Source organism: Sturnira hondurensis, unplaced genomic scaffold (genome assembly GCF_014824575.4).
Source record: "Sturnira hondurensis isolate 20B ecotype Veracruz unplaced genomic scaffold, ASM1482457v3 Scaffold0010448, whole genome shotgun sequence".
Classification (NCBI taxonomy): domain Eukaryota; kingdom Metazoa; phylum Chordata; class Mammalia; order Chiroptera; family Phyllostomidae; genus Sturnira; species Sturnira hondurensis.
This window is the reverse complement of record NW_028083079.1, coordinates 1,315,144-1,342,784: the sequence shown is the minus strand read 5'-3', so window position 1 is coordinate 1,342,784 and position 27,641 is coordinate 1,315,144. Positions and strand designations below refer to the sequence as shown.

The 27,641-nt window shown below is 42.0% G+C and overlaps 1 protein-coding gene across 1 annotated transcript; it reads left to right on the top strand.

The window, feature by feature from the left end:
* The first annotated feature begins 230 nt into the window (after window positions 1–230).
* TNFSF15 (TNF superfamily member 15) lies at window positions 231–22,812 on the top strand. Its single transcript, XM_037059137.1, has 4 exons — window positions 231–551; window positions 13,174–13,216; window positions 14,178–14,225; window positions 17,380–22,812. The coding sequence occupies exons 1-4, from the start codon at window positions 285–287 to the stop codon at window positions 17,832–17,834; spliced, it is 813 nt and encodes a 270-aa protein (XP_036915032.1). The 5' UTR covers window positions 231–284; the 3' UTR covers window positions 17,835–22,812.
* The last annotated feature ends 4,829 nt before the right edge of the window (window positions 22,813–27,641 follow it).

Here is a 27,641-nt window from a genome sequence, read left to right as displayed (position 1 = left end):
CCCCACCCACTGACTTGATTAATTATTTTTCTCCTCCTCCAGGGACTTTCCTGACTTCCTTCTGTACACGAAGGAAGGAGCACTTGAGCACACTGTGCATGAATCTGTTTGGAAAGCTTTCTTCTTCTTTTTTTTTTTCTTAAACCAAACTTGGTTTCTGTTGTAGGCGGTGCATTCCCTAGCAGGGCGGAGCGCAGTGTGTTGTGGAGGGGTGAGGAGGAGAGGCCAGGGGGAGGAGTAGGCAGTGATTAATTCACCCACTGTGAGAGCTGGTCTTCTATTTAATGGGGGGGGTCTCTCTAGCCGGGAGTCAGATCTGTCTCCAGCCCAGCGGGAACATGGGAGACGATCTGGGGCTGGGCTTGGGGGAGACAGCCAGTGTGGAAATGCTGCCGGAGGACAAGAGCTGCAGGCCCAGGGCCAGAGCCAGGAGCAGTAGCACCTGCTGGGCTCTCACCTGTTGCCTGGTGTCACTCCCCATCCTGGCAGGACTCACCACCTACCTGTTCGTTGGCCAGCTCAGAGCCCAAGGAGAGGCCTGTGTGTTCCAGGTAAGCAGGACTTTGGGCTGCCCTGGGGGATCAGTGGACCCTCTGTGGGCATCTGCAAGCTAATGCAACCCTGGACAGAGCTCCCCGATCCGTCACCCTCCTTTACTTCCTGGCTTCAACATACAAAGGAAATGCAGACTGTGAGGGTGGGGAGGCCCAATTTGGTGTTTGTTCTCAATATTTCTAGGGAATGAATTGTCCCTTTTTATGTTTATATGGCAACCAAACCACATACTTGTAGATAATTATAATCGTAGTACACTGATAAGTTGGGAAAGTGCCTTTCCTTTAAACAAACAAACAAAAAAAAAACCTCTTTAAATTACATAACTAACAAATGATCATTGAAAAAATTGGGGAAGAATGGATTAAGAAAAGAAGATAACTATCATTACCCACAACTCCAGAAAGGTAACCGCTTTAAAATGTTGACATTCGGGGTACATCACTTCATGTTTTTAATAAGATGGAATTATTTTAAGTGTCTTAATATGTTAGCATTGAAATTATTCTTAATAAATTTACAGCAGTGTGAGGATATAGATGGTTGTATTATATCCCTATACATCTATGTGCAATGACTTATTTAATCAACCCCCTTACACGGGTTTAGAACAGTTCTTCTTCAATGTTCCAGAAAGAACTGCCGGCCAGGTTGTCTATTATTCATGTCTTGCTGGAGGTGGGGGTAATTGGGGTCTGGAGGAGCTTAGTCAAATAAATAAATATATATATACACACACACATACATTTATTTGTGTATATATGTGTATGTGTATGTATGTGTATATATGTGTATGTGTATATATGTGTATATATTATACACATATACATGTATAAATGTGTGTATACACACATATATATGGTCTAAGGAGAACGATGAGGGGATACAGGTGTCAAAACACAATTCTGAACTAGGAACATCAAAAACCTTAAAGCCTAAAGAATGTGCCTTTCATGCCTTTCAAGTAATACCCCTTTTTAAAAAATGCTCTTGCATAATCTGTTGATGACTGATTTAATTTCGGTCCAAAGTATTACATTCCCTGGGAGTAAACAGGCTTTTCGGTTGGTTTAATTGGAAACCTGGCTTCCAAGCAGTGCTGGTCAACTTCAGAGCAGAGGCTCGGAGAGCAAGTTGAGGCCAGTGTGTAACTGTCACCACCCCATCGGGGACGGCAAACAGCCTGTGTGTGATTCAGGCAGCTGCCTCCCAGGCCACATGCCATCATTCACAAAGTGTCGAAAGACGAAAGACGCAGTCCACCGGAAACGCTGTTTACGTTAGAGGAGCACTGCAGGGCATGAGGTCCCAAGCTGTGACCCCAAGATCAGCAGGGTGCTGCTTCCTGGGAAGCAAAACTGCAGCATCCAGCTGATGCTCTGGGACTCAGACGTCTTTAGCCATAAAGAGTCAGTTGCTCTTCATGAGGAGCTGAGTGACCCCAGTAACCTATACTCTCCTGCCTTCTAAAAGGAAACACTCCCTCTGCCCAAAATGATGTCTATGTTGTCAGAAGCCAGAGAACACCTATGCTGATCTAGAAGACAATTAGGTGGAATGCCCAGTGCAGAGGGGCCCAGTGACTTGCCTAGTCTGGAAAAGAGTTTGAGATGGGAGGTGTCTCTAGACAAGAAGCCCATGGGGACCAGCCTGAGTACCTGCCCCACTGGAGGTACTCAAGGGATGAAAAGTCTAAAACAGCATTCCGTTTGAGTTAAACCAGTCTCCCTGAAGAGTGGACATGTGAGGACATTTGGAGCTGTGGTTTGGCCAGTAGATGTAACTTCTTGGTGCATCGGAAGGAAGACAAAGGGACATGGGGGTGAAGCTGGGGCACATGCGGCAATTGGGGTCCTAAAAAGAAACAGCTGGCCCATTCAAAGAAGAGAGTTTAAAGAAGAATATTTAAAGAACTGAAAATGGGTTCAAAGAAGGGTCTATTTGCTGAGATGCAGACAGATTAAAGGAAGCCTCCAGAGCTAGCAGCATCCTGAGGAACAGCAACAGAGAGAGGCAGGTCACCAAACCTTGGCATTAACAGGCAAAAAAAGGGGAGAGATTTTGAGAAACCCAAAGGATGTAACTCATGAAGGAAGGGGACTGCCTGGAGGAGCTGCTGTCTGAGTAAAGGAAAGCCAGCAGTCTGCCAAAAAAGCAGGGAGAAAGGAGGCAGGGGGAGGGGCCCTTGGGGCCACTTTGCTCCCGGAGGGCAAGCGTGCCCAGAGGTCAGCCTCGAAGGGTACAGGAAGGGCCGAGAAGGGTGGATCAGAGTGGCCAACAGACAGTAAGTGGCTCTGAGGAGACTGCTTATTGAAGAAAATGAGATTCAAGGAGGGAAAACCAGGTTACAAAGCAGAGCTTGGGTGGGTGTGGACGTAACAGTGAAATGCCCATAGCTCTTAGAAACCTAAGCTTGATTCCCGGCTCAGCCAACTCTGGCCTTGTGAAAATAGGCATGTGGCTTCATTTTTTTTTTTTTTTGAGCCTGTTTCTTTTCTACCAAAAGAAGATACTACTATCAATACTTCCACAGCACCAATAAATCATGTGCAGGGGCAGTTCATACTCCGCCAATGGGGAGAACTATGCTCACACACATATTGTGATGGAATTGTCGCTCTATGCCACACACCAGACAACTACCAAGAGAACCAGATCCTGGTCTCAGCAAGCTCCAAGTCTGATGTGTGACATAAAAAATAGGTTATGTGGTGTGTAATTCCAGATGTTCTCCTAGCCCAGCCTCAGGAGTAGAGGAGGTTCAGGGGAAGGCTTCTGGAGGAGGGAAGGAAGTCAATGTGGTCTGAGGTCCAGGCCACAGACTCTGTTGGAGATAACAAGGCCGTTTAAGGTTCTAAAGCCTAAAGCTGCAAACCAGACCATCTGACCTCCTGCTCAGTGTTCCCTCCATTGTGTCAGACTGCCCTTCACATGGCAGGGAGATAACTCCCAGGTCACTGAGGGGAAAAAAATGGCCTATTTGTCTTCAAAGAATCTATAATGCCCCAGGCCCAAAGCAATCAATTTTAACACAAGGAGGAGTAAAGGAGGGTCACCCCCCTCTTCCAATAATTCACAGCCCTGAGGAGCAGGCCCAGGAGCAGAAGACAAGCCAATGGTGATGACAATAATAACAACACGATATTAACTCCCACTTCACATTTGTAGAGAACTCCCACAAAGAAGATCCAACCAGTCTTACAGCAACCCAGAAATGCAGTGAGGAGGGTGAGCAGTCCCATTTGGCAGATGAGGAACTTTAAGCGAGAGTCTATGTGAACGCTCAAGGTCACAAAGCCTCTCTGTTAGCAAATCAAGGTCTCTTTTGATTTCCATGTTGCCTCCCCACCTGTCTATGTCCACTCACAATCAAATTTATTTTGTATTTTAACACAAAATAAGCACTTTCCATCCACCCTTTTTATAGGTGAATGAATGGATCGCCCTCATGTAAAACACAAAATCCTGTAAAGACAAAGCCTGGGCTTGATTCTCCACCCAGGAGCCAAAATGATTCTTTGAACACTTTCACTGGATTGCGCCATGGCCCTTTGTGGCCTGATCTTCTACCAATCCCCCTCCCCTGCCCCGCCCCCATCGCCAGCCCCCAGCCACCCTGCCTTCCTTCTGTTCCCCAGCACTCCAATTCTTCTGTTCCTCCTGCCAGACTGCTCTAAGGGGCTTCCTCTTTCCATCTTTGTAATGACCACAGGAGGTTGGCATTGTTAAGAATCTCTTCTAATCCCACATAAAAAAAAGCACTGAGACTTAAAAAAATGGGCTCAGAGGGGCTCAAAAGGAATAGAGTGAGCAAAGTACACAACCTCTCTGAGTTTCAGTTTTCCCATATTGCCTAACTGACTGAAGTGCTATGAGGATTCCAAGTGCTACATGGCCCCCAGTGAGTGCCTGGCAATGAGGGCACTAGGTGGGTGTTTGTCCCTTTCCTTCACCTAAGAAGAGGAAAGCTCTTCACAGATTTATAGAAACTAAGAGATGGATATGCTCTTAGTCCCAGGATCAGCCAAATTTTATCCATTTCCCGTTTTTGTAAATAAAGTTTTATTGGAACACAGCCATGCTCCTTACACACAGTCTGTGGCTGTTTTCATGCCACAACAGCAGACTTGGGTAATTATGACAGTGACAAGTTAATGTTTACTGCGTAGCCCTCTAGAGGAAGTTTGCTGACTCTTGACCTAGTCCTATCTCCTTGTTTTACAACTGAGGAAACAGAGGACCAGAGATGGAAAGAAAAAGTTCAGGGTCATAGAGCAGGTCAAGGCTAGGGGGACAGAACCAAATCTAGATTCTATTTCTACAGTCACTTGGCCTTCATTGTACAAGCAAACAGGACTGACTCCATTCTAGCTAGGCTCCCAAATCAGAGATTGGAAAAGGAACAGCAACTGTAGGACTGTTGCAGATTTTTATGAACAGCAACAAAAACAGTTACCAGGATTGTGTAAATGCGTGTGTGTGTGTGTGTATTTTAACTAGATTCTTCCTTCAGGGGTTGGTTATGTAAGGAAAGATTCGATGTGACAAACTCATTACCCAGGTAAATTGTAGAGCAGAAACCAAAATTACATGTGAAAAGTGTTCTCAGATAAATGCCTTTAGGTGACATGTCCATACATACAGCATCGATTAAATACATCATGATCCTTCCCTACAATGGAAAGCTGCAACTGCCACTGTTTTTTTTTTATTTTGTTAGTTTGTTTTTAACGAGGCATCTCCATATGTAAGGATGGGAATTTCTCTAAGATATATCATTAAAGGGAAAAAGCAAAGGATGTAATAGCAGAGAGAATATGGAGCGCTTAGTTTTCTGAAAACATAATACACATTCAAATATATGAATGTTTATAAAGGCACAGACTATCTCAGGAAAAGGATAAAAGAGGCTGATAACTCTGCTCTGTCCAGGTGGGGAAACCAGGTGGCTGGGCGATAAGGCAGAGACATTTTTAAACATATACTCTTATATAGAAGATGTGTATGTTACCTACACAAAAAAATATACACAGTAAAATATTTTAGGATGTTTAAACTCCTGGAAAATGTTAGGTAGATTTGCATCTTAGAAAAATAATGGGTCAGAAGTTCAAACCCAGTTTGAATTCTGACCTAGCCACTTCTTAGCCATGTTACCTAACTTTTCTGGGCCTCAGCTTCTTTATGTATGACACAGGGATAATTAAAAACAAAATACTACTTATAGTGTCTGGCAGAGGTGGCAGGTTATTAAATGGTAATTAGGGAATTTCCCTGTTCATGGAAATGACATCATAGAAAACAACTTCTCCACCTGTTCTGGAATTTGCCATTGCCAGGCCAAAGAGCAGGTTTGGGTGTTGGAGGGCATTTCTTGGTGCCTGGTATTTGTGAGCTACCTCCACGCCTCCTTCTCTACCCTGGTCTTGCCCTCTCAACCTACACTGTAATCCATTTTTGACCCACCTGCACTTGACCACAGCCTGGGCCTTATTTAGGTCCTTGGCTTCCTCTGTCCTTGGGAGGGGTCTATAGGCTAGGCCTCCATCTTCTCCTGACACTGTGCCCAGGCATGACAGAATACACCACACTGGCTTAGCCCCAAGCCTGCCGCAGGGTGGGCACCAGTACTCTGCCATGAACTGTCAGGGCAGCCATATGACTGCTTCCCAGAGTTGTGCCAGTATCCTCCTTCCCTCCGAGGTCCTACTTCTAGAAACATCTGTATACACTCTCCCCAAGTTCTCCTTGGTTCTCTCCAACCTCACTTCCACCCATTCTTAAAAATCCCTGCAAGGTCCTTGTTCCCTGTACCTCTATTCCTTCCCACACGCACATTTCCCTGAGGCCTCTTTATCTCCTCCCAGAAGAGGACTCCATAGTGATGCCCCCTCAGGCTTCAGAGTGACACAGACTGAGGAAGAATCATAGCTTCACCACATCACACTTGTGACCTTCTAATAACGTATTACATACCAGACTCCACTCTAAGCTTTTTCATATTTAGGGTTTTGAGAAGAACAATGAGATCACATCTATAAAGTCCTTAGTGTGGTGTCCAATACAAACATATGAGACTCATAGTTACTTTTATTACCACATGTATCTTCTCTGTCAGTCCTTGAAATCTCACAATGAGAAAAGTTCTACTGTAATCTCCACTTTAGAGATGATGAAACTGAGGCTTCATAATGTTAAGCCATGTGCCCAGACCTGCAGTTAGAGTGGGACATCGGTTCAAATCTACCATACACATTCCTTCTAAACACTATGGGAGTCTGCCTCTGGGTATATGCCAACAGATTATTTGTCCCCTGGGATGGTCAGGAGGATTTAGCAATGAATTTAAATTTAAATCTGAATCAGATTTAGCATCTGAAATGTGTCCGTCACATAGTTAAATGCTCAATAAATGCTAGCCTCCTTCCTCCCCTGAGAGCACCTGGCTGTATCTGCCATACAGAAGGCACTCATTAAGTGTTTCTGAATGGAGAGAGGGATGGAAGGATGCACAAGTACCTGACTTCCCTAAGCCTTACCCTCCCTGTCTATAAAATGGGAAGGTTAACATGCTGTCTTCATAGGACTGTACTGAGAGTTCTGCAAGGAGATGTCCAAAAAGTGAGTGCTGTCAAGTAGATGCTCAAGAGACATTATTTCCCTACCTATTCCACCCTGAGTGAGCCCTTTTATCTCACTCCAGCTGTTTCCTCTGAGGGCAATAATAATTATCCCCCTTTGGAGTTGTCTAGCAGAAACAAACACAGCTGAGATAAAAGTGCTTTGTAAACTACAAAACTTGGAGTGTTCAGTTGCCCCTACTGTAGCCTCAGGAAGTCCTGACATACTGGAAGAGAAGCTCAACTCACTCCAAAGGTCAGGCTGTGGGCAAAGGGCAAAGGTTGTATAGGTGAGCTGCGCAAGTGCAAAGGAAGAGAGGGCAAGTAAGCTGTGGGTGTGAATCCCAAACATCTGCTGCAACTTCTAGTTTGGGATTGCAGGATCCCTTTGTTCACCTGAGTCTACACATGCATCAGTCAGTGCCCAGCAGTTTCATCTGACAGAGCACACAATGCGTAGCTGCAGCAGGGCAATGGCTACAAGAGGTCATCCCCACAGCTGACAGCAGCAACTAGCTTAGGTTTTGAAATGTGTGGAGTTTATATTCCATTCCCTCAATCACTTTACATTCTGAAAGGACAGAAGTTCAAAAGCAAACTGAGTACTGAGGAAGCCTCTCCTGTTGGGACAAGGAGTAAGTTTTCCAGAGCTCCTAAAGGATCCAAATCTACCACAGAGAGACACAGAGTAGCTTCTGTTTATCACTAAAATGATGAAACCAATGAGATGCTCTACAGAACCAACAACATATGCCACAAGCATTTATTGAGCCCAGAAGAAAGAAGGAAAATGCACTGGATATCTACAAATGAACTGGATGGTCTTTCTTAGCCATCACAATAGTCCTGGGAGAAGGAATCATTGTCTGATTTGATTGATGAGGAAACAGTCTCACTGAGGTCAGGTAACACACAAAAGTCAGACCACCTGAAAATAATACAGCTGGGATTTCCATATTCACTCTTCTGGAAACACCATAGTCTTTGCTTTGCACCACTCTGAACGTTGTCTGTAAATTAAAGCCCTGTCTAGCACAACCTACCAGATGATGAAATGGAATGGCTTTGGAATAAAACATTTCTAGGTGGATTTATCCTTGCGTAAGTACAAACTGAGATAAGCAAGAGAAGACAAGGAGGCAAATGTCTGTCTTTCTCCTAGAGGTGCTAGAAGGATATTATAGATCATAAAACACTTCAGCGTTTTCAACTGTGGGCAAGCAATAGATATCTCTTCCTATTAATGAATATACTAGAGAGAGACTACAGAATATGAGAGAAAGACTAAATGGGTCATTAGTTAAAATACACTGAAGGGATTTTTTGGAGGAATATACCAAGAAGATAATCTCAAAGACCATCTTGCTTCAAGTTCTATCTCCCATTGTATATGTTCATGAGGCTTCTGTTATGTGCCAGGGTCTGTACTTGGTCTAAATGTTCAGATCCCAGACCCTCCATTTACTCTTTGACCTTTGGCTTACAAAGACTATAAAAAGGTAGTATGCTCCCTTGAGAGTAACTAGAGTATAAGATGAGGAAGACACATACACACCCAACACAGGACCTGGCATCCAGCAAGCACTCAGCCAGACAGTAGTCTCCTCCTTTCCTCCATCCTCCTTCTTTCCTATATGAAGGATTAGAGTAATCCCCCAAAATGCCTACAGTAATAGGTAATGGTTAGTTTCAGTCAGCAATTACCAATCAACATACCCCCCAACTGAGGATAAACAAAGAAATAAAAGGAAATGAGAGTGAAGATTCCACGACCTATAGGAACTAAGGGGTAAAAAGCCCCACTTGCTCTGCTCAAGCAAATATATGCTGGTGGTAGCAGGCTTCCTGTTCATCCCATGAACATGCATGCCTATGGGCATACACTATGGCCTTTTCTGGCTCTGACTTCTGATCAAAGCTCCCAAATTTTAAGAAACATTTCCAGAGCCATGACTGCTCCAAGCAGAGCCTGATGAAAATCTGTAGAGGCCCCAGGCTTAAAAGATTTTTGGCTACGTACCTCTACATAATTAAATTCTTTTTGTCTAAACAAAAACTCAAAACTTTACATGCATTCTAAAACAAAAAACGTCTTTTTCCTAGTTTTTTGGATTGCAAAACTCTAACTAAAGCCACTGAAACTTAACCTTACTCCATCCTCTATTCTTTTCTGCTTGTCTTTCTGATGCCCAAGCATCAGCGTATTGTGCTGATTGAATAATCCTGCAGAGGTGGCAGGCACTGACTGAGGCACCAGGAATATAGTGGTGAACAAGACAGATAGACCACGTTCTTGCCTGCATGCAGCTTGAATTCTACCAGAGAGAGAAAAGCAATAAATAACATATAAGTAATATCACTTCAGGAAGTGATAAAGGTTTAGGAAGGAAAACAATATAGGATCCTGGTTCTCAGCCAGTGGTTTAAGAAGGCATTTAGGGGAAAATAAATCATATTCTTCTGGCATGCTCTTGAATATTGTATCTATTCGGATTTGGAAGTCAATGTCACACTACCTTCAGAAGCCACCATCTCCTGGGTACCTCAGAGTAACCCCAAAACAATGAAGATGAGTCAGGGTTAGACAACAACAGACATTCTATTGGCCTAGTGTTGCCAGCAACCTACTGGAGAGCAGACATTGAACCAACTCAAATGTATAAACCTTTCTCCAAATGAACTATTGTACTATTTCCTCCTCTCTAATCTCTTCATTCACTCTTGCTTCCTGTTGCAATAATCTTCCTCTCATGATAAAGTCATTACTAAGAAAAACAGCAATAGAAGGCTTTAGATATTGTTCCTGGAAAAAGAGTCCCAGCTGATGTTCTTCTTGGGGACTCTGGGAATATTGTGTTCTTCAATACCTGCCAACTGGCACTATCACAGCCTCCAGATATTTAATGACATTCAAAGTCCAAGTTCGAGAAATCCAGCAGAGCAAAGAGGGAAATGTGCTCACATCCCAAATTCATGCTAATGACAAGGGGATTATGAGCCAAAAGGAATCCTCCAAACTCTTAGCTGAGTGTCTGCTTAGCCAAAAATAAGCAGGATATTCAAGATTTCTTAGCAGAATTAATGAGTCAGAGAAGACTAATCAGTGTGAGTACCATCCCCTACACAAGGGGATGCAACCAAGCTGTCCCCAGTTCTCTCTGAGAACTCCACCTTCAGTTGTCTGCCTTGCCAAAGGACTGATTCTTTATCAGCTCTGTCAACAGCAAGTAAGGAAACAGGCTACAAAATAAGCTCATTTTTAAGGTGCTTCTCCACCTCCTGAGCCCATCAAAGTTCCTGATGCTGGACAAGTAGTCATATCATTTGGTTTTGGTTTTCAAAGACCATTGTATTCATGACCCTATGCTAAATGTATAGTAGTGTGTTCACCTGGCAGCAAAAGCCCTGCAGTTTCCCAACTGCTCCCATGCCCTGTTGGGCCTCCTTACTCTTGCACAAGAGTAAGGCCTTGTTGGAAATTGGCCTTGTTGGAAATTGTTATTGCCTTTTATCACCTGGCTAATACCTGTGGGACCTGGATGATTCAGGTCAAGGGTAATTTCCCCTGATCCCCCTGCCTCAGGGACTGGGATGATAAATTGGGATTTTGAATGTCAAGATAATTGTCTTGATAAAGTGAGGCTTTAGCAAAAGTCCTGTGAAAGCAGGCTAGGAGATGGATTAGAGAAAAGAAGAAACCAGGTGCAGGAGAGACCTATCTATGGTAGGAGCTTCTTGAAAGAATCCAGGCAAGCACCATGCTGAGGCCTGGAATAGATTCAAGAAAGAGAAAAACTGCAAAATAGAAATGACAGTTTGGGTTTGTGGTGGAAAAAATAAACAAATTTTAGGCCTGCTAACTTAGGGGAAGAAGTGGAGGTATCATTAACAGCAGAGAAGAGGGAGCTGGAGAGACCATGAGTAGAGCTTGTCAATCAAAGACAAGATATTTGTCCTCAGGAGGGCTTCCAGTAGAGGTTAGGTCATGTGGCTTAGGAGTAAAAAGAGCCCGACCATCTGTGTTCTAACAGAACCACTACTATCACAGAACTGTTCACAGACCTAGGCTCAGAAAAGGTGCAGCTATATCACCCATGTGTATGTAGAACATCCATGCACAGGACACCACACTACAGACACATGTAGATACACAGATGCAAAAACGCTCTTTTCCACCAATGGAGATGCCTTCTCCTATACTCACAGACACACAATTCTTAATTCACAGGTATACACTCACACACACACATAGGTTTTAAAATGTAAAACTGACCAAGTGTCCACAGTGACATGAGGATTACCATTGGTGGGGACTGAGCAATTATGAGAATCAAATCAGAAGACTCTGGGTTGAGTCAAAATCATATCAGAGAAGCTTCTTTGGAAGCATTATAAAATATAAGATGGTGATTTTATTCCTAAGCTAAGAGCTTTGTTTTGCTCCTAAGCTTTCTGTTCTGGCATGTAAGTGGTGATTCCCTCAGTTTCCATGCCTTCTTTGAACTCATAAATTTTTTGTTGAATTTGCTGGGGTGGCATTTGAGTGTACAATTCTATAATACACCATCTGTATGTTGTGTGTTCACCACCCAAAGTCAAGTCTCCTTCCATCATCAATTATCTCCCCTATACCCTCTTCTACCTCCCATCACCCCTCTTTCTCTGTGGTAATCACCATACTGTTGTTTGTGTCTATGAGGGGTATTTTGTTGTTGTTTTTGGTTCTTTTTTTTGCTTAATCTCCTCACCTTCTTCACCCAGCCTTCCAACTGCCCTCCCCTCTCACAGCTCACTCTAGTCTCTGTATCTATGAGTCTGTTTCTACTTTGTTACTTTATTTTATTCACCTGATTTGATCCTCATTTCAAACATTGGAGTTATCTAGACCACAGGTGGCAAACACAAGGCCCACAGGCTGAGTCCAGCCCTCCACCTTGTTTTATCTGGCCGGCACCTTGTTTCCACCCGGTGGCAGCGCCGAGCTCTCGCTTAACTGCTAAGGAGTACTTACATTTACACAGTCCTAAAGTTACATTTGGCCCTTTGAAGGCAACCGTGAGGCTGATGTGGCCCCCAGTGAAAATGAGTTTGACACCCCTGCTCTAGGGCAATGGATGTTATTATTCCCATTTTACAAATGAGGACACCAAAGCTCAGAGGAGAAAAGTGTCTTACTCAAGATTATTTTGTTTTGTTTTGTTTCATTTTTAAAAGATTTTGTTTATTTATTTTTAGAGAGAGGGGAAGGGAGGTAAAGAAACATCAATGTATGGTTGCCTCTCATGCACCCCCTACTGCAGACCTGACCTGCAACCCAGGCATGTGCCCTGACTAGGAATCAAACTGGTGACCCTTTGATTCGCAGGTACATGCTCAATCCACTGAGCTACACTAGCCAGTGCTCAAAATCACATTGTTAATAAATGGTGGAATTGGGACTCAAGTCCAGGTCTGTCTGCCTCCAAAGCAGTTACTCTCCCATTACCACGTGGTATCTGAAATGGCTCGCAAACTAGGATTGCAATAAAGAAAAAGTCATCATGTACTATAAGGAAGCAAGAATTGAATAGACTGAGGAGAAGATCATAATGATTACTTCTTTTCCTGTATCACTTTTTAAGTAATTACAATTTTTAAATTGTGGTGGAAAAAAATGAAACAAGTGCCAAGATTTGTTCAAATAATAATAGAACCATTGACAAAATGTTGGAGTGCCCTAGAATAGAACAAGAAAAGCTCTTAGGACAGAATCTTTAAGTGGAGCTTCAGAGACAAGGGTAAGAGAGAGAAAAGACATTAGGATGCTGGAGGAAGAAAGGGGAGAGCTTGAGTGCAAGATTCCCATCACCAAATATCCTCCTTTCCATTTCCTTCAGCTCAGAGCACCCAGGTCGGGTAGTGGCAGCATCTTAATCATCTCAATGCTTTGGGCAACTATGTGGATATTGGTGTCAAAAGGAGCACAGATTATCTGAACCATGTCTTTCTTTCCCAACAGACTCCAAAAGGACAGGAATTAGGACCTTCACCTCAGCGAGTTTGTAAGTATGTTAATATTTCATGCCTTTTCTTGTGGGGAACAAAAACATATCTAAAAGTTCTGGTATGTAGGAGATTCAGAGGGATACAAACCAAGAGGAGAGGTTAGGGGCCTCTCCAGCCACTGAGAAGGCAAACTGGTGCCATGGCCAAGTGCAGGGCCTGTGGATTGATGGCCTTTGCACAAACATTTCACCTGTCTCTGTCTCTTTTTACTCACCTATAAAAATGGTTATGATAGTACCTGCCTCCCAGGGTTTGTATAAAGGTACTAGAACGCTGCTTACCACATCAAAAGAATACAAAGACTTTTTTCTTTTAATCATCAACAACACCTTTATCACTATAGCTGGAACACACTAGTCCAATATGATCACCTCTAAAAAACCAAAAGGCAATTTTTAGGTCTTCTGGAGAACTGATAGTGAAACAGAAGATCAGAAAGGGAAAGGGATCTGTCAAGGTCATAGAGCTACATTGTGGTTCTCACGCTATTGTGGTAGGCCATCCAGATACCTCACTGGACATGGTTAAGGGGACCATGAAGAAGACAAAAGGCCAGTTTGCTCCCACAGAAGCAGTAGGAGGAAAGGAGAGGCAAGGTGAGCTCTACTGAGCACTACCATATGCCAAGAATGATTCTGAACACTATCCATCCATGGTAGGAATTAATGTACCCATTTAGAAATGAAAAAACAAAGTCTGAGACAGGTTAGATAATTTGCCCAAAGTCACAGAGCCAGGATTCATTTTTGTTTAAGACTTTCTCCTGAGTCTCCCCTGTTTCAGAAAAATAAAAGAAAGAAAGAAAAAGAAACAAACAAATCAAAACTCTAAGAAGGGAACTGGACCAAGCTGGAGAAAAGGCATATTTCTCTTAGGCATCATGCAAACTCTCCAAATGTCGTATTCACTTTAGTCACCCTCTGACTCATACAAAGCATTTTTCTCTTTTTCTTACAGACGTACCTCCTGGAGCTGGTGAAGATAAGCCAAGGGCACACCTGACAGGTAATTCTCCCTGGTGTGCTTTCCAGGAGATGATGGGCCTCATATTTATTTCAGAGTGTTTGCAAAAACTAATTCTAGTAGCTTCAAACAGGAAATCACACCCCTTAGTAACAGACTCCTCCTCTCAGTCAACAGTTTTCAGATGTCTTTCTTCCTTGAGGGATCCAAAGGCCCAGGTCTCTTGGGCATTATCTTTCAGATGCTATAGGCCCTCTTCCTTTCTCTGCTGTTTCTCACTTTCATTCACACACTCAGTCATTCAGAAATGGCTTTCCTCAGACTCTAAGATTTACATAATTCTGAATCTCGTCAAAGATGAATGATCCCTTGAGTTACCAATTTATTGAATCCACCTGTCCCCTATTCAAAATGAAGTTATTGGACATTTACATTCAGGTAGGTATTTCCAAAGAATATGCATGGATGTGAAGAAATTAAGAGCACTCTCATAATATCACCAGTTGGCCAGCTCCCCAAGTCATGGGGAGAAACTCCTGGCATCTCACACTTGGAGTTATGTATACCTCTAAGGCTCCAGACAAAAAGGCCAAACAGTGCAGAAAGATGTTAAAAACCCATTGAAAAACTAGAGTTAAAAAGCAAGCACGCCCTCCTGACATATAAAAAAATTGAAACTCACAGGGGAATATCCTTGGGCCTAAAACATTTGTCTTAATATCTAGTCAAGAGGAAGCTGTTTAGGGGGAGTCCTGCGTGAGGATAAGGACCAGGAAGATGCCAATCTGCCATCACACTCACCTGTAAGAATGGGTGACCCTGAACAGGCTAGGTAGAAAACTCTTAAAAACTGAGTATGGAGGTGCCACCCCTCTTCCTATTGAATGGGAGTTGAAATTGGAGAGGGAATCTAGGTTCTATTGAACTCCTAATATGTATCAGACACCGTGGTAGGCATTTTACATATATTATTCATTTAATCTGCATATTAGTATGCCCAGTGAGATAGGGAAACTGAGGCTTGGGCAACTAAATTCACTTATCCCAAGTGGCATGACTAAGACAAGCTGAGAGTTGAGTTTGACTCTCAGAACTGCACTGTTTCCATTACAACATACTTCCTACCCAAACTCCTACTTGCTGCTATGTTGAAAGAGCTAATTGCATAGTAATTTAACAGAACTTGCTTTATCTACAGACTAAATTTTTGCTTTTGTATCATCTTGGAGGAAATTTTTTAAATCTACTGTATCACCAACAAAGAAGGAGTAGAGACTATCACAGATGACTAATAAAAAATTTTGCAAAGGACCAACAGAGCTCTCCAGAGACCACTTAGTGCAGGGGTCAGGAGAGACCACACACATTCCCAACAGTCTAGTCAGCAGTGGGAAAGATGCTTTACAAAAATCCAGGAACCAAAGTTCCCAGTCAACCACCAGAGGTGAAGATTGCTGACTGCTTCTTTAAACATAACCAGTCCCCAAACTGTGGCTGGCAGTGCATCATGTTGATTACTATGGATTTTGAAATTGGTTGTAGAAATTAAAATGTTTTCCATTTCCCTGAAAAGTAATAGTTTATTGCAGATCATTTTAGTTAAAATATGGTTCAATTCTACTCATTTTTTGGCTATAGATATACTTCATGAAAGTGTTAATTCATATGTTCTACTTAATGTATACATGTAAATGATGCAAATGTAGAATCATATAGAAATATATAAAATGAAACAGGCTTATTTTTTAAACTGTCAAAATGAAAGATGTTACTTTATTTCAGTAAAAAAACAAGGATATATTGAGTAATGTTCTATCCAGCCATTGTGATGAAAATGTCCATGCTTCTTGTATTCACTAGATCTTCAGAACAAAACTAGGAGGGAGCTTTAGCTCCAGTTCACAGACAGGAAATTGAGACTCAGAGAGGAGAAAGGAACCTACATGGTTGATTGATAACCTAGAGTTGTAGAGTCAGGACTGGAATGGCATCCAAGTGACCCAGAGCCCTGGTCCCTTCCACTCCATGAGTCAAGTACCTCAGCTTATTTACTCTGGCCCTGTTGATGTCAGAGAAGAATTTCCAAAATGTTCTGGACCTCTACATGTAGGTTTTTAAAATTAATTTCTGCCTGCGTTTCACATGGTTTGGGACCACAGTGTTAAAAGGGGGTGACAGAAGACATTTGACTCTCTCTAAAATGTCTTCTCTTCATGGCAGAGCACGTCTGAAACAAAAAGATGAATAAAAGTGAATGTCACTTGGAGAATATTGCCCAATATTGCCCAATAACTAGGGCATTATACACACCATCTCTCTTCCTCCCTTCCACAGGCATTATTATCCCCCCCCCTTTTTTTTACAGAAAGGGATATCAAATAAAAAACAAATCCTGACTTTGTAAGGAAAAAGACTTTATGCAAAAGGATTACTGCAGGGTGGGAAGGTGGCAGAGGGAAGGGATTAATACAATAGGGAGATCCTCTGACCATAAAGTCTCCATGTGTCCCCAGAGTCAGGCTAAAAGGATTTTTCCTTCATAGACAGGAGTAAACAAAGCTAGAAAAAAACAATAGGTGGAGGGACGGAGAAGAAAGGTTCGCGTGACAGGAGCAGAACCTTATAGTGACTTAGGGGCAGGGGTGGGCCCAAGTTTGGGGACCTGGAGGAAGGAGAGAAGCTTAATCAGAGTTCAGTTAACAAGCATTTTGTTCCAATGAATCAGTGGGGGATAAAACAGTTTAGCTAATTATTTATGAGGCAAAAAATAGGAAATTGGAAGGTCTTGTGTCTGGCCATGTCATATGTAAACAAGGGGACATCCATAAATCTTAAGTCATTTACGGAAGGAAGACTGGGTTTTTGCAGTAAGCTGATTTCCCAAACCAAAAGAGTGATTGAGACTTCTTATCCTTCGCTCTTTTCCAGGATCCCAGGACTCAGGTAAAAGTTAAAATTGTCAGATAAGAAAACTTAGGCTCAGAGAAGCAAAGTAATTTGCCCCAGGTCATCGGCCTAACATGCTACTCTCTGAACTAATGTCCACTCACACACCTTCCACTCAGTACTCCTCAAGCAGCTTGTTAGCTATTGGTTTTAGATAATCACTTTACTCTTTAAAAATAACATGAAACACTTTTTGTAAAGTTCATAGGTTCTAACACAAGCAAATTAATCCTCTCTCTTGTCTTTGCAGTTGTGAAACAAATGCCCACAAAGCCCTTAAAAAATCAGTTCCCAGCTCTGGATTGGGAACACGAACTTGGCTTGGCCTTCATCAAAAACCGGATGAACTACACCAATAAATTTCTGGTGATCCCAGAGTCAGGAGACTACTTTGTTTACTCCCAGATCACATTTCGAGGTACCACATCCAAATGTGGTGAAATCAGCCAAGGGAGCCGACTGAACAAGCCAGATGCTATCATTGTGGTCATCACCAAGGTAACAGACAGCTACCCTGAGCCCACCCAGCTCCTCATGGGGACCAAGACAGTGTGTGAAATAAGCAGCAACTGGTTCCAACCCATTTATCTAGGGGCAATGTTCTCCTTGCAAGAAGGGGACAAGCTGATGGTGAACGTCAGTGACATCTCTTTGGTGGATTACACAAAAGAAGATAAAACCTTCTTCGGAGCCTTCTTGCTATAGGGGCAAGGCAGACATCATTGTGTAAAGGTCCTCTCCTCCTACTTCCTAATTTTCTTCATTCATATGTAATTATAGCCTCAGATTTTCTTGGAGCATTCTCCAAGTATTTTACCTATTACAGTATTTTCGCTATAAAACTTAGGGCTCCAAAGTTCACACTTTATATGCCTTACTCATGGGAATACTAATTGGAAAAAGGCAGAAGAAAGCAGACATATTATCATGGTTGCTTGGAAGAGTGGTGAGTTTCTAAACATTAGCACACTGGTCACCAAATGAATGGATGATCTACTTGAAGCATTTCCACCCTTTCCCACTACACATTTGTCACCAGTGGACTAACTTGTTGTTTAATTTGATTATGAAGCATTTGCTTCAGTTCAGGAGCCTTGAATAAAGTCCAAAGCTCTAGAAAACTAATACTTTCAAAGGAGAAATCCTTAATCAGATTTCCTAAATACATACTTTCATGCCTTGCCAAAAAAAATGAAAAAAGTTGGTTATTTTTCATGAATGTTCAAAAAAAATTGTTTTTCACAATGCTCTCTGTGGCAAATGAGAAAACCTACCTTTCCCTTTTTTGTGTATATCGGCATCAAAACAAGCAAGTATGAGTTCCACGTGCATATCAAAAATACAGCAATAGCTTTTATCCACCACAGTTTTCTTGAGCACCTATTATGTTCTGGGTATTACCTTTACCCAGAAGACACTATAAAGAACAAAACAAACTCTACTCAAAATTTATCTGACAAGGTTTCATAAGATACCTGGAGTACTCCTGACTATGTAAAATATCCAACTGATTTAGGTCACTCAAGAAAATTGAACACAGATTTCTAGCTAACTAGACCAACTGTATAACAAATGTGATTGATGCCCAGAGACAATGGACTTACTCTCCTAGGAGAAAAAAAAGTCAATCACTAAATCTGGAGAAGTTAACCTGGATCAGCTTCAAACTTTGATTCACAACTTTATATGCACTGTTATGTGGGTATTTTTCTCTTAAAATGTTCAAAGGGATTTAAATATAGGATTAGCTGATCAGGAGAGGCTGGACATTGAAGAGGTCTCTCCTGCACATCAATGGGTTTATATACTCTTAACTTATGTCATTTTCCTGCATCAATATGTCAAGGGTAGAAGGGGCATTTCTGCTCTTTTAGCCTCTGTTGACTTATCTGTAAAGCAAGAATCCACCAATTTGTTTCCCAGGATCAAATGAATTCATGGGGATGAAACATGTTAGCTCTAAGCATTTGTGAATTCTGAGAGTATGTCAGTGTGACATGGGAGTGACCTTCAGCACTTCAGACTCTATTATAAACACTCCCTATTGTGGGAGACCTCACGATGAGCCTGAAGGCAAACCTGGCACCGAAATCACTCTTCCTCTTGTTCCCAGGACACTCCAGAGGCACAGAAGTGTGTGATGGAGCTCCTGAGCATGGTGATTGGTATAGTGGTACTTGATTGATGTTTGTTGAATTATAATTAAATAAAAATTAATTTCCAGTTTCTCAATTGGGAGGCTAGGTCTTTAAAGCCTTCAGCTTCTCAAAACAGTCATCACAGGGCTCAGTGAATGCACATAGAACAGTGTAGTCACCTCCACCTGGTTCCAAAGAGTCTTCACAGAAGAAGTGAGTTCTGAAAGAAGGTGGGTGGACAACAGATGGACTCGGGGAAAGGGCATCTCAGATGGAGGAATTACCCGTTCCTCAAAGCAGAAAGGAAAGGTTTCTCAGTAACTATAAAACCAGCTTGATAAAAGAATGTTTCCTTGACCGACTCCTAGAACAATATTTATTGGTAGATCACAATGTTTTATCAATGACTTTAGACTGGCTCCATGGTAAGAATTAACACCCCCACTAAGAAAATAAAATGCTCTGTCTGCATCTTCATGAGAGCACCAAGCAACTTGGGGGCAGGGAAGGATTTGCAAGGAAAGAGGCCAGAGTGGTCTGCTCATCTTCACTAAAAGGAACCCTTGTGCCCAGGCTCTTCAAACCTGCCCACTGTTTGGATTCCCATCTGATGGACTGGGAAGTTTATTTAAGAAATTGGAATTTCCTACTACCCTAAAAGACTTGAGGCTTGGAAAATATCCTACTGTATAATTATTTTGCTTCCATCATAAGCTTGTTTATTGAAGAATGTATTGTGCTCAAGGTTCCCTGTCTGAATTGGTGAAATGCTGTATGTTGTATCTTTTACTGCTCAGAAAGGCCCAGGCAAAACTGCCTAGTAGGACTCAAGTCCCAGGCATCGTTTCCAGGGTAAATATCTGTGCCCTAGTTTTTAAAATGAAGTGGAAGAATGGTGTTTAAGACTATGTGGTGTTCCCCTAGAAGGAAGAATGGGAATGCATTCAAAGGTTCAGAAGGGAAGAAGGAGCATGCTTACATGCTTTGGAAAACAGTTAATTTAAGAGGAGAGTGCTTTGCTGGTTCAATGTCTTTCAAATGGCTGACTTCGAATCAATTCCGCAAACATTTACTGAGTACCTACTTGTCCTGGAGACACCAAGATAAATTGTTTTAGTCTCAGATGTGTTAATTCTAACTGCTCAGCACCTCCATTGTCTACAGATCCTTTCATTTATTTTGGTTGTATTAGCTACTTAATTAGCTTAGCTAACTTTAGACACATGGATATTTTCTCATGAAAATGGGTGCCATTTGATGAAGGATGATCATTAACAAAATGATCTGTGTTTACTATAAGTGATTTTTTAAATAGCCACGTAAGGACAGTTTTCCATAAATAAAAGGGAAGAAAATAAAGATACTGTTTTCTACGATAGAATCCATTATTAAGCCAAGTGTGGAGAGAGGTTATCACCTGCTGGGCTCAAGTTTGGCCAGCAACACCCCTGAAAATATTAGAACTTTGTGGATGACACAGAGGTGCATTGAAGAGCCAGTGCCCCTCAGCAAATACAGGAACTATGATCAAAATGCATGGGGTTGCTAGCATTTTGACCCTAGCATGGTTTGGGTCTATTTGATAGAAGAGAATTGCTTAAGCTACCAAAATTTCTATTTTTTTTTTTACTAAACTACAGTAGAATGTGAAAAGGTACACTTTTCACATCCTGAAAAATGTCTGGTTCAATTCAATAACAGTGCTTGCCAAAGTCCTTGGCTCCATTTCAATCTAAGCTACATCACCCAAGAGGAAATTCCACCCAAGAGGAGTCAATAACTCCTCTGGGTTATAAAAGTTCAACTAGCTCACTGTGCACAAGGCATGCCCATTGCCAACATTCTCTTGCAAGGTATTTTCCAAGTCCTTTCCCAGTCATGTTTCCATGATTGTGACATTGGGGATTAATTTTTCAGGACAGAGTGGTTATATTCCATACCTTGCAACACACATGCAGGACTTGCTTGCCCTAAGATTTCTTGCTCTCTTAGGGCCTGGAGTCCTGGAAATGTTTTGCCATTTTAGCAGAATTTTTTTTAAATGTGGATCACTGTCCTGTATATTAACAGCTATTACATCATTTTGGCAGCTGGGCCCAAGAAGAATGTCCTGCCCCATACCAACAACCTTACTTGCAACTTCCCAACCTCTGAGACACTTCTGCCCCCTAACCCCTTACATCATCCCATTTAAGGGAGAAAATACCGTATCAGCCCAGACAGGAGTTACTTGTCAGGGCCACATAAGGAGTTAATGGCAGATTTGGAGCTAGGATACTATCTTCTTGAATCATAATACTAGGCACACCCAATTACCCTCTTCTCTTAGCAAATAGTATTTATTTTAATAACTGAAGGAGAAATTGGAAGGAGATATAAAAAGTTTTATCAAATACCCATGGGATAATATAAAAGGAAAGAGCAGACTTCTTCCATGTGCCCCTGGAGGAAGGAGACTGGGCTAATGAGTTGCAGTTACAGTATCTCCATTTCTGGCTTGATAACCAAAGAAATTTTCTACCCTAAACTAGAATATCCCCAGATACTGATTTCTCAGTCCCTGGAGATATTCAAGCAAAGGGTTTATCTCAAGGGTTTTGCAGAAGCCATTTCTTCACTGAGGTAGGAAGAGGGATGATCAAATGATATCTGAGGTCTTTCAAAATCTATAATTATGCCATTCTTTCATGAACTTCCATATGTTCTTTTTGATCATTAAGAACCTGAGAAGCCTTGCCAAGAGTTCGGTGGCTGCCAGCCTAGGAATGGATGCCATTTCCCACTTGCTCAGAGAATATCCAACACAAAATAACTCTGATATCTTGGCCAGTAGAGAATGTCATGGCATTTCAGAGCTGATGCAATTTGTAGAATTGTCTGCTCCAAGTTACATCATTTTAAGGATGAAGAAACCCAGGCTCAGGAAGATGATACAAAAACAAAAAAAGAGAAGAAAGAAAAAAAGGTGATACAAACTGCCCAATGCCAGACAGTAGCTAGGAGCAGTGTTGAGACTAGAATTCATATCTCCTGATAGCAAGCACACCAGTCTTTCAATTTCATTCATGAATCAGGTTTTTTGAATGTTAGTCACATAGCAACACTTACCTAGAGGTGGAGAGCCCAGACAAGAGAGAACACAACAGGCAAGTCTCATGTTTGTGGTGCATATACTCAGGAGGAAGGAGACACAGAGTTTCAAGTAAATAAAGTAGCTGAACTTAAAATGATTTTATTCTTAAAGTCATTAAAATATGTAACTTCCCCCTCTTTTGTTTCAGAAGTGTAGGAATTAAACAAATGTAGGGGTTTATGTGGTTTTAGTGTTAAGCACACGTGCTTTTACTGATTTTATGTTTTATGTTAAAACATCACAATCCCAAAGTAAACTGCATATTGTATGTTGTTATGTACGTACTTCACTGGTATGCAGCCCATGTCTTTGGGCACTATTGTGTCAATTCCAATCTCTGTGAATGAAATGTTGTATGTATTGATGTATTTAATAGATGTAATTTAATAAATTTGCATTAAAAGCCACAGAATTTTAATAACTGCATCAATCTTTTGTTAATCTCTTCATTTATATATTTTCTAAGTTAAGATTTCTAGGTAACTTTTGGGGGTTTTAAAAATGCATCAAGCCCTGGCTGGTGGTGGCTCAGTGGATTGAGCACTGGCCTGTGAGCCAAAGGGTCACAGGTTCGATTCCCAATCAGGGCATATGCCTGGGTTGCAGGCCAGGTCCCCAACAAGGGGCATATGACAGGCAACCGCACATTGATATTTCTCTCTCTCTCTCTCTCTCTCTCTCTTTCTTCCTCCCTTCTCCTCTGTAAAATAAATAAATAAAATATTTTTAAAATGCACCAAGTTCTCCACATACTTGACTATAACTGATTTTCACAGATTATAATAAATCTTGTAACAAATTGTGAAATCCTATAGACTGGGCCACTGGTCAGTTGAAGTAAAGGCAATCTACTAAGTTCCCTTTATAAATTAGGAGACTCTGTAGTTAAGTGGTATAAACTCACACTTAACAAAAAGAGAGAAGCCAGAGAGAGCTAAGTTAGTACTTGATGGAGCCAGAATTTGGACCCAACTCTCACTGCCTCTCATAAAAACAGCAGTCAGCAGCATTTAAAGGGGTTCAACCCATCCATCTTTTTCCATTTTCCAGAACAGTGGCTGGAGTCACTACTGATGCTCAGCCATCATTAGATTGGGACCATATTAAATTGCCATTTCTGTGGATCAAAAATGGCCACAAAGAATATCATCTGTTTCCATCCAATAGCTGTAGGTAAAATTACACACAGATTAAGAGAAAGGGGGTAAGGCTCTCCTCCCAAACACCTGTCTCAAAAATTTCTCTCCCAATGGGAGACCTGAGAATGTACTGACGGCCTTCCTGATGCAGATTTCATATTTAGCTTATATGCATCCCTAGGAATGATATGAACAAAACATTTTTAAACCTATGGAGAGAAATTAATTATTGGCCCTAAATTTAATAAAAGCCTATTACAGACAAAAGTCACAGGGCCAGTTCTCCACGTGAAAACTATTCATTTAACTAACTCACCAAAAACAACCCTTTCAATCAGTTCTCAAAAGGACTCTCTATTCCTAGGAACTCTGGAGCAAGGAAACAAAACTGCCTCTCCTGATGTTTGTCACGTTGTCCGCAGTGGATATTCAGTGTCCAATCAGAGCCCGGCCACCATTCAGTCAGGATGTCCAGGAGTAGTGTCTGTCCTCATTTGTTAGATATGACCCTGGTTGGCTGATGCTTAAGACACACTGGTTGTTAGTTGTTTTGACTGCCATCCCTGTGTACACTGCCTCCAACTCACATACACACACACACACACACACACACACACACTAATAATCTTCCTCTCATCTTCACTAATAATAATGCTCCCGGATAGAACTGTAGAAAACACAGTGGATCTGGAGTCAGTGGACCTGTGCCCCAGGCCCAGAGCTGCCAGCTGACAAATTCTGAGCCAGGGCCACCCACCTCACCTCTGGAGATCTCAATTTCCCCCTCTGAGAATGAGGAGCAGAGGTGAGTGAAGTGAGAGGTAAAGCTCCTTCCATTTTCAGTTTAGAAAGAGGTCTCAATACTTCTATGTTTGACTCTCAAATGAGCTTCCCTTTTTCAGGTATGTAGGGGGCAGGGTGAGGGGACAGAAGAGGGTATCTCCAAGAGAAAGCAAAATTCCCCGTGTACCTTATGCTGCATAGCTCTCCAGTTGGCACATAGGGACTTTTCACCTCAACAGTGCAAGAAATGGAAAGGTAACTGGAATCAGGATGTAAACTCCAGGGTTTGTGAATCCTGTTCCCTTTCGACAGCCCTCTTCTCTACTGCTCACCCAGCCGCTGCGACCTTCCCTGGGCTTGGCAGTTCACTCACCATTCCAGGTAACCAGGGGCAGCGCTCACTCAATGCGTTGAGCTCCTGCTGGGCCCTGTGAGTGAAGTAGACATGGCTCCTGGGCTCACCAAGCTTCTGCACTATTGAGTTGAAATAGTGAGGAGGCACAATAAAGACACTAATAAATAAAAATACATTGCAGTAAGCAACTTCAAGGAAACAAATGGTGTAAAGGTAAGAATATCAAGGGGGACTCTTATGTTATGTGGGTGACTCAGTGTTTTGATTTCATTAACATTTGGACTTCATGATACCACAACACTGTTACTGACTGACAGCAAGTATGGGTCAACCAGTGGGTACCACTCATAATTAGGTCCTTCAGGGACAAAGAACAAGATGGCTGACAACTGGCCAGCTGCCAGCTGTCCTGAGCCAAATCAAATTAGTTGCAACTTGGACTCTTCTGGCATAGCTGGTGGCAACCACCTCACCAATCCCTAGGTCTCCACACTACACTCTCAGATAGGAAGCATTTACCCTGCGGCCACGGAATGGGGATCCAGAACCCCTTTTGTCACTCCCTTCTGTTTTTCAGGAATGACACCCAACTGTTTCCCTCTGTGCTAGGGAACTCTCCCTATTATGCCCTTTCACTAGGAAACACAGTCTGACACCACAGAAAAATTACTGGCCTGTATCCCTTCTCCTAAGAGTTCCATGAGGAGGAGAATAGGATCTGAGGACAATGCCCATTTTACAGAGAAGTAAACTGAGGCTCAAAGAGAAAACCATCATGCCTAAAGTATTCACATGAATAAGGAGAGCCGTGTCTGATCAACCCCAGTACTATGTTCTCAGAACCATGATTCCTCCCTAGAGGGTATAGTCCACAAGCAAAAGGCTCAGAGATGCCCCACTGGGAGTCTATGCAGCAAAAATAAATTCAAAGTGCTTGTGGAGTTGATGCAAGCAGGAACAGGGAAGTAAGGCCCAAATGCACTGGGGTCTTCTCGTGTCTTTAGGATACTCTCCCTGTCCATATATTCATGAGCACTAGAACTTCAGAGGCATCGCCATCTTCCACCGAGGGGCCAAAGGCAGAACCCGAGGCCATCTTAAATTGGTCTCTCTCCATTATCTCCAACATTGAATCACTCACTAAGGGTGATCCCATCTTTTTTTATTACAACAGCATCCTCAATAGGCTCCCTGGCCCAAGTGAAGCTCACTCCAGCCCATCCGCTGCACAGCACTCTGTGTGGTCTCATATAACAAACTGGGTGCTATACAGGGTAGGGGAAAGTAGGTTTACAGTTTTGAGTATGCAAAACACACAGTTTATTCTTGCATCATTTATTAATTATATTATTTTCCATATGAATAACTATAAACCTACTTCTGCTACACCCTATAGTTCTGCTTTAAAATGTTCTAGTAGCTTCCAATCCCCTTCAATGGGAAATCCAAGCTCCTGCCCTTGGCATCCAAGGCCCTTCCTTATTCTGCCCCTCTCAGTCTCTCTGCTTCCACAGGTGTCTCTTCCACTTTGTTGTAGGCAGGGACATGCAGGGAAATGTTTAACAACCAGCTCTCAAATAAAGTTCTGATTTATACCATTTGCCTGTATCGGTAGTGTAAATATTTCCACCACAACCAATTTCAAGAGTCAATGTGTTGCCACTGAATGGGGAGTTGAAGGAAGGTATCTTGTAGCACACCACAGATGCAATAGAAAGAAATAACCCCAAGAGAATAGATATAAGTAAAATGTAGTGATAATTATGAAGTGGTAAATTTTCAGTATTTATTACCTTTGTTTTAATATAATTTATTAAAATTAAGTATATATAATTTAATGTTTAATCACGACCATGTTTTATGACTGGCTCACAAAATTCCTGAAAAGTTAACATTCAGCTCCTGAGAGTTGGTATACAGTGGCCTCCGAACCATTGCTTATTCTCCCTCTTTTTTTTTTTTTTGGCTTACTTTTCACTCTAGGGAGAACACCTACCCTCCCCCTACTTCATGGTGAACTCCTATTTGTTTGTCAAGATTCAGTTCGAATGTCACTTCCTCTGTGGAGCCCTCCCTGAATGACCCATCCAGGGGCCCCCATCTCAGGTCCGCTGTCTGCTTGGCTGTCTTCCCTTTGCTAGTTGATGCCTTATTCACTCTTGGGAGCTAGAATCAAGTAGATGCTATTACATGTTTATGGAGTAAACTATTAAATATAATTCCAAATGTAGAGTCCCTTCCTGTTAGCATCTGACTCCCAAATTTCAACTGAAGATTATGTTTGTTAATAATTTCTGATGGGAAATTAACTATTATGGGACTTATTCAATATATTCCCAAGGGTCCTGACCAGAGCTAAAACAGGCTTTTGAAAGGGCTGGAAGCAGGCTGAAGAAAGTGAAAGGGGAAGGTTCCAACCAAAATCTACAAAATACATTTATAACATTAATGTTTTTGTAGAAATATAAGTTCAGATGCCACCCACATCCCCACTGCAAACCAAGTGTCCCTAGTGAGAAGGAGAGAAAAATCAGAATGTGGGAAGAAACCTGAACAACCAAACAGCTGCTCCCAGGCCTTGTTTGGGGATTGACCAGAACTGACTGGAAGCGGGAACCAAACCCCTGCCACAAAACAGACTCAGGAAGCCACTTTTCACTTATTCAATTTTTATTCAATTCTGACAATAATGTTATCGATCAGGACTTGTTACTTCCACTTCACAGCTAAACACACTGAGGCTTAAAGAGGTACCATGATTCTTCCAAGTCCCAAAGCTGGGGAGCCAAGATGTGAACTAAGGTCTGGTTGATTGTAAAAACCATGCTCCTCTACAGTGTTTTGTATGCCAATCATACCTCAATAAAGCAGTCTTTTTCTTAAGTGCTCTTAACCACAACAAATAAAAGACACTGCTCCTTTTTCCTCTGCAAAAAAAAAAAAAAGAAGTAAAGGAAGGAAAAG

Excerpts from the sequence above, each read along its gene's own strand:
- TNFSF15 (XM_037059137.1), top strand. The coding sequence starts at position 285 with ATGGGGGGGGTCTCTCTAGCCGGGAGTCAGATCTGTCTCCAGCCCAGC. Across the intron at positions 552-13,173 it reads GAGAGGCCTGTGTGTTCCAG|ACTCCAAAAGGACAGGAATT; the intron begins GTAAGCAGGACT and ends CTTTCCCAACAG. Across the intron at positions 14,226-17,379 it reads GCCAAGGGCACACCTGACAG|TTGTGAAACAAATGCCCACA; the intron begins GTAATTCTCCCT and ends TTGTCTTTGCAG.